This window comes from Nematolebias whitei, chromosome 20, assembly GCF_014905685.2.
Source record: "Nematolebias whitei isolate Nwh7 chromosome 20, NemWhi1, whole genome shotgun sequence".
Lineage (NCBI taxonomy): Eukaryota > Metazoa > Chordata > Actinopteri > Cyprinodontiformes > Rivulidae > Nematolebias > Nematolebias whitei.
This window is the reverse complement of record NC_056517.1, coordinates 25,574,953-25,582,724: the sequence shown is the minus strand read 5'-3', so window position 1 is coordinate 25,582,724 and position 7,772 is coordinate 25,574,953. Positions and strand designations below refer to the sequence as shown.

At 38.5% G+C, this 7,772-nt stretch overlaps 1 protein-coding gene across 1 annotated transcript in view; it reads right to left on the bottom strand.

Annotated features, from left to right (window-relative positions):
* Nucleotides 1-7,772, bottom strand: part of myom1b (myomesin 1b) — a gene marked incomplete in the record, with an annotated part of 31,905 nt that overhangs the window by 16,314 nt on the left and 7,819 nt on the right. Inside the window, 9 exon segments of the mRNA XM_037694279.1 lie at nucleotides 1,949-2,070; nucleotides 2,153-2,327; nucleotides 3,058-3,241; nucleotides 3,332-3,456; nucleotides 3,549-3,602; nucleotides 3,776-3,975; nucleotides 4,398-4,539; nucleotides 5,487-5,648; nucleotides 5,896-6,057. Of these exon segments, the coding sequence (XP_037550207.1) occupies nucleotides 1,949-2,070; nucleotides 2,153-2,327; nucleotides 3,058-3,241; nucleotides 3,332-3,456; nucleotides 3,549-3,602; nucleotides 3,776-3,975; nucleotides 4,398-4,539; nucleotides 5,487-5,648; nucleotides 5,896-6,057 (1,326 nt within the window).

Sequence of the window (7,772 nt, the reverse complement as noted above, 5' to 3'; positions counted from 1 at the left end):
ATATATATATATATATATATATATATATATATACTAAACTATTTCCTAAAAAGGTGGAGAATGGTAGGTAAATAGTTGTGAAGAACTTAATTATTTAAATCAGTAAACCAATGCAGTCGTTTTTTTTTTTGTTTTTTTTTTAATTTGCTGTCGGAGAACTGAAGGATGCAAAATACAGTACAATACTGTATGTACAATCCATTGGCATCAGAAGCATTCGTAATGTGGGGGGGACACACTGATGGCGGTGTCTGGGGGTCCTCCCCCAGAAAAATTTTAATAGATCCTATTTCCTGCATTCTGATATATTTTAATGGAATGCTAAACATCTACGTTTACCTACATAAGTAAACACTTGATTCAATAACTGTTTTAGAGAGCATGGCACAATGCTCTGCCGGCACTAACGTAGTGCTAAGCTAGCAGCGTGCGATACAGACAAGCTATCTAAGATGTTACAAATGTAGTGCTTTGCTTCTCTCACACATCCTAACACCCCCCACACACACACCACCACAACCACCACCACCACCACCACCCCTGTCAACAACTGCTTACACTAACTTGGAGAAGGGGTTCTCTGTGATCAGGTGTGGCCCTTGATACACCTTCCTTTGGGAACACCTATTCATCTGCAGAGATACCTACTTGGCTAACTTGGCACTAAGCTAGTGTGCAGAGATGCCCCCTCCCTCAAGTGACCTACATGAAACACATGCAGTGTGGTGAGTTGTTGTAGTTAACTATAACCTGATGTTTATTTTTGAGTGGTTTGAGTATACTATTAATCAAGTGGAATGGATTTGTTCACAAAGAAATAGAAACAGCACTAAACTAATATTTCATGGTAAATGTGTGCATATGTGTGGGTGGTAGTTTCCAAACAAATATATTTTTTAATGTGAGGGGAACACATCCCCTTCACATATAATTGTTGTGATGCCTATGGTACAATCCCATAAAAAGCAAACACTGGCGTGTACACAAACACTTTTCTCTTAAAATGAGCATTTTTAAATATTAATACTCAACATTATTAAGATCAGTCAACATGGCATTAGAATCAGTAAAACAAAACAAATGTCTTGCTAGGTTAGCCACTGACACAAAGGTTAGAACAAGATAACAAAAGGCAGGGTTCCACTTGGGTGGTAGAGGTCCATCTGTTGGTACCTTTAGCACAATGGGGTGTTGCCAACACATTTTGTGTCGAGGACAGGTGGTGATGGGGGGGTGATGGTGTGACAAACATGACTGGTTTGTAACGACCACTGAGTTGGATCAAACTGACCCAAAATAGAGGAAGTCTACAAGTCCTGGCCTCAACCCTGCTTCAGGCTGCACAGGGAGGAGGAGGTGGTGAGGGAAAAGGGAGAGACCATCATGTAGAACAACATGACGGGGTCACAGAGTGGAACCAAGCTGGGGAAGTGTGGGAAATGTGCAGATGAAGAGTTGAAGACACTTTCAAGAAAACAACCAACATAAAATTGGTTTTAATGGCAAAAAAAATCAATGACTGTTGCATCTCTTTCATATTTAAAGTTGATTGATTGATTGATATTTTTTCTATATGCTTAAAAACCTAAATAAACTAATGATTTAAGAGTGCTAGGTGGATTGTGAAATTATAATTTTTATTCAGGTAATTTAATGATAAAGCTCATGTGTTTGGTATATGTAATTAAATTAAAAAAACTACATTTACTGTATAAGAAAAAGTGTACATTTGAACAGAAAAGTGGGACATTTTTTTGTATAAATTTTACCAAAATCAAAGAAATCAATCATCTCTAAGCACTTTTGTATCCCCAAAGGATTTACAAATACGCAAAAAGTCAAGTTGAAATGCTACAATAATGCTATAATAATAATAATCTATAAAATTCCCTTAAAATACAACTCTGAATAAAAATATCCATCTAGTTTTCTGATTTGTTTCACTCACCTATTGCAGCTTTCACCTCCACAGGCTCTGATATCTGGGAGAACTGGCTGAGTCCTGCTGCGTTCACTGCCCTCACCCTAAACACATACTGCTCACCTGTGGTCAGCCCATGGCAAATAAACCTGAAAGTCATTTAGACCACACTTATAAAGTATAATTGTCTGTATCAGAATTAGATAAAAAGAAAAGAACAAATTATTTCACCTGGTGCCCTTTACAGGCTTGTTGTTGCATGGCCCCCACACATTGCTTCCCACCACACTGGCCTCAATGTAATACCCCACCAAGTCTTTGGCATCACTGGATGCTTCCCAGCTCACAACAACAGATGTGTCTGTGTTTCGAGTGGGAACAACCTTTCCTGGAGCAGATGGAATATCTGTGGAGAAAAGCATACGAATATTTTTGCCTCTGATAGAAAACATACAATGCCACTGCTCCAAGTATGATTAATCTGTGTATAATATTTGTACACAAATTTCAGACTAAGTAAATTGAGTAAGTTACACAAAAAAATCCCTCAATGTTTTACTGTGAACATATTAAAACATATCCACTTCTATGTGGTGGACTTGGTAGGCAGGTTGCTTTAAAATCCATCCATACATACATACATTATCTTTACCCACTTCTTCCTTTTTAGGTCGTGGGGTCACTGGTGCCCATGTCCAGCTTTCACTGTGTGAGAGGCAGGGGACACCCTGGACAGGTTGCAAGTCCATCACAAGGACACATAGAGACAAACAAGACAAACAACTATTCACTCTCACTCACACTTACTGACAATTAGAGTTACCAATCAGCCTAACATGAATGTTTGTGGGAGAAAACCAGAGTACCTGGAGAAAACCCACACATGCATGGAGAGAACATGCAAACTCCACCCAGAAAGGTCCTGGGCCAGGATTTGAACTGGCAATCTTCTCACTGAGAGGCAACAGCTCTTCCAATTAAGCCACAGTGCCACCCTTGCTTTAAAATGTCTTAGAAAATTTGCAGGTTTCTCCCATTTCTGATTCTCCAAATGCCTCTGCAGTCAGTCTAATGAGTCAAACAAAACAAAACAAAAAACACTTTTCATAGTCCTATATGTTTGTGTGGTTCTTCACCAAGTTTGTCCCCAACTGTGATGGCTTCAGTTGGGTCAGAAGGCTCGCCAACACCAGCAGAGTTGCAGCAGCGGACACGGAAGGAGTAGGATTTGCCCTCAGCGAGATCAAACAGTGCAAAGCGAGGAGACTTTACTGGGATCTCTGTGTTCACCCTCTGCCAGCTGTCTGTGCCAGAAACACACTGACATACACAAAGAGAAGGGCCAAATGGGTGTGAAACAACTCAATGTGCAAAAAAGAGGACAATGAATAACTCGTGTTAAAAGTTCACCTTTTCCACATAGTACATGACTCCTTCCAGGCCTTTCTCTCCAGGAGGCCTCCAGCTCAGCACCACATAGTTTTTGGTTGCCTCAGTCACCTGCAGCTCCAGAGGTCTACCAGGAACAACACTCTCTGATGGTCAAAAGATCAATTATCAACATCAAGTAAACAACAAAAAAAATGGACTGGCAGAACTGACTGATAATATAACTGTGATCTCGTACCAGCAGGCTCCTCCTCTGTGACAATGATTTGTCCGGTCCATGGAGCAGAAGTACCTAAAAATAAAATACAGTTAGCAGCTTCAACTAATTTACTTTCATCGTTTGTACTTACAAATTTTAAATCAGCAGAACTTTTTAATCTCAGTCAACATTTTGGATAAAGTGCAACCTGTCCAAACAAACATAAGTAAAAATAAATCCCAGAGCAGATAGCCAGGCTGCAGTACCTCTCATGCGGGCGCGATCAGCTGGGTCCATGGCAGCCACTGGCTCTGAGACTCGAGACGGATGGCTGATGCCGCTCTTGTTGACGGCACGTACACGGAAGGTGTAGGAACGGCCCTCCACCAAACCAGTCACAGGGAAACGGGCAAACTTGACCGGAGTGTCGTTGCATTGAAACCAGTGGGAGGTTCCAACCTCACACCTATTCGCAAACATTAAAATATCAATCGGTGCAACCCACCTTTTACAACTACCTGCTTCATGAAATGTTGCAAAGCAAGAAATCTCCAGTTATATACAGTTATCTTTTTCACTTTGATTGATGGGAAGTTATTTTTTCTTATGATGATAGCTTTCCCCTTAGTCTTGTACGTAGCTTTTAAATTATACTAAATTATGAACGAGTTTCATAAGGAAAATGTACTATGGAAATAAGGTTCTGGATTTATCAATCAATCAACCTTTATTTATACAGGTAAATCCCATTGAGCCTCAAGGACTCATTTACAAGAGAGACCTGAAAAACCATTGTAGGTGAGAATCTTATAAAAGGAGATATGGTAACATACAAATTGTTTTTTTTGTAAGGAAACTGAAGTAAAATTGGTGAAATCAATTACTGGCCTGTCCACAAAGTAGCCCAAGATGGTGTTTCCTCCATCGACAGCTGGTTGCTTCCAGGTGACAATAATGTAATCCTTGTTGGCGTCCAGACAGTGGACATCCAGAGGGGCTCCAGGTGCTCCTTCCACTTCAGCATCAGAGTCTAACACAAACAACCTCATCAGAATGGTCAGCATGGAAACTCTTTCTACACATTTCTGCTGGAACTCCTGTATGGAACATGTAATATTTCATTTTTTGTTTGACATTTAACAAAAGCTATACTCATCTGGTTTGATTAGGAATCGTTAAACCAGATCTAACAATAGAAAGTGTATAAGGTAAAGTTTGGACATTCTTGCTCAAATTGTTGTTTACTTTGAACAGGTCAGTGAGTAGAGCTGCTTCAGAATATGGCTACTATTTTATTTTCATAGAAAATTCTTAATTTTTTTATTGTAAAATGGAGAAAACCTAAAATGTGACATGAGGTATGGACTTTTTAAGAGATTTTTAGCTCCACCAACTTCTTCCAATTTATTTATCAGACACTATTTTCCTTTTATAGGAGGTAAACTATATTTGTTGGCTTGAAGTCTCCTGAATATAGGACCAAACTCTGTTTTGATCCTGAATCCTCTTAGACTAGTATAACTGCAGTCAGGATCAGGGAGATTTTCTCTGCTGGGCAACCCTGAGCTAAAACAAGGCAAGCAATTCTGCCTCTTCATCCTCATCATAATTCCTGTGTTGAAGCTGGACCCACAAATGTCAGATTGTCTCCAAAGGCAGCAAAGATAAGCTTGACCAACCACTTTTTCCATGGCACGCAAACAGATGCCAGGGCCTTGCCTCTCACTGGTGCCTCCATTTGAGATAGCCTATTTAAAACCCCTCTGACATTCATACCCTGATAAACTGAGTCATTATCAGGTGCCAGAGTGACGTGCTGTTGTGACTGTGACCTTGTTCTCATAAGACAAAAACAAAACAAAAGAATTCACTTGTGTTGACTATGACTGCAAGTATATAGGTCATATATCTGAATACCATGGGTTGGAGTTACTGGATATTTTTGGATTGTCTGTGTAAATTAAAGGAGATTCCCACCTCTGACAAACACGTAGGCTGAATAGGTTTCATATCCAGACTTGGTGGAGACTCGCAGGGTGTAGAGTCCCTCATCCTCTTTGTTGAGATGTGTCAGTGTTAGTGTGGCTCTGTCCCCACTCCAGTGCATGTGGGTCCACTTGGAGGAACTCAGCAGAACATCTGAAATATACATTGGAGAATGTATAATGACATTTTAGTTAGCTTCTGCTGCTATTTGTATCTGTATTTCTATTTTATGTTTTCCTGTCTGCTGTGCATGTTTGGTTCTTTTGTACAGCACTTTGGTTGGCCTTGTTGCTGTTTTAAGTGCTTTATAAATAAATTGGTATGGTATGGTATTTTCAGAAAACAAATCTGCACACTGCAAACATTGCGTTTTGTCATATGGCAGGAATTGTCTACCTACCGTCTCTGTACCATTGGATTTCAGGCTGGTAGCGGTGCAAGGCAGGGTAGATGATGACCGTGCACCCCAGACTCATGGTCTCACCCTCTCTTCCAAATGACACCCCAAACTTATCGACAATGTGAATCTGGAAGGTGATGCCATACTCGGAAACTGGACCAACTGAAGACAAAGCAGTAAAGTCATACAATTAGCTGAAATGATGCTTCGCACAAAACTGTGCTTTATGAAAATTTGACAAATGGAAAAACACTACTGGGACCACTTAACTGGACTTTGCACTTTAAATGAAACATCATAATCCCAAGAAAGAAAAAAATATAATAATAACAAGATCAAAAGAAGGAAAGATTAATAGATTTGATGGAAGGCAAAAATGCTAAAAGTTAAACAGTAACATCAGCACAAACTTTACAAAATAATCAGAAAAATACAAATTATGTAAAAACAATGAAACTCAACAAACTCATAAAATGATGATTTAAAACCTTCTATATTCATTTATTTAGTTGATAAAATGAGCTGAAGGATCCACCAGGATCTTGTTGTGATTTTTGAGAGTTTTAACAATTAATTCTGAATTAAGCAATAATACTAAATGCTATAATAATATTATATATAATTATAAATATGATCAGAGCGCTGACTGTTATAGATACCAACTAGACAAAGATGCATTAAAAAATGAATCTACTAACTAAGGTTGCTGTGTAAGAGGAACACAAAACTACTATATTTCATGAAAAAATGCACAGCCCTCCATTCTTCAGTCACAGGAGAATATGATCTAATGAGGCTGAAAAAAATATCACTCAGAAATGCTAAAATAATCTATCAGTCTGGCTGAAATATAGCAATTTCCAGAAGACAATGTAAAAAAAAAAAAAAAAAACTGGTCACACATGGAAATCCAATGGAACAAGAATTGTGAATCATCCAGTTTGGTTATCTTTGCAATACAATGTGTTTTGGTACTTCAGTTGAATAGTTGTGCTCCTGGTTTTGCTCTTATACCTTCTTGGCCACTAGATGTCCTCTAAAGATCATATTTCCTGTCCCTCAAACGTCACCTTTTATCTGTTAGTAAATCAGCACACTTTTACAAGTACACCTTTTTCCAGTCTTTTCTCAAACATTTGTTTACATCCATCTATTTTGTCATTTGGAGTTTCCCTGCTTGCTTTTGTTTTTCGTAATTAAAAAGATTTGCTGAGGTTTTGCACCTGCTTCCTTTGCTCCTGCGTTTAGATCTTTGCATCTCACCTCATGAGATGCCCTTTTTAAAACAGATTTCTCTGAGTCTGTAATTTTCATCAATGGTATGTGATTTGTGAGAAAACATAAAGGGTACTGTAACGAGACCCACTGTTCTCACTCACAGCACTCTGTTTTCAAGTGAAGTCAGTCATGTTTGACTTAACGAAAACATGATAATGTTCGTACTGTTCATAAAAAAACAACTAAAAACATTATCATTGCCACATCATTATTTAGCTCAAAAAGTGTATAGAAGTAACTGTTTGTTAGGACAGACCTGAATCAAAGTTGTTTTGCTTTATTGAGCTTCCTTTACTGTTAGCAACTTTGGTATGTTATTAGCTTTGCATACTCATATCTAATACTACTGTATTTCAATAGTATCTAACAATAGTCTGAAGAACATGAAGTATGGATAGGGGAATCATTCTTGAAAAACATGGTTTTATTCAGCAGTGTATGTCTGTTTTCAGCAAAGTTCTTAATAAACTCTATTGAATGCAATGTTCTAAAGAGCTTTTACTCACAGGCAAAGTTACCGTTTAACTTTTTCAGAATCCTGAGCTTGACGTACAGATGCAGTATAGAAGAAGAGGACCAGTCACGTCCAAATTAAGACA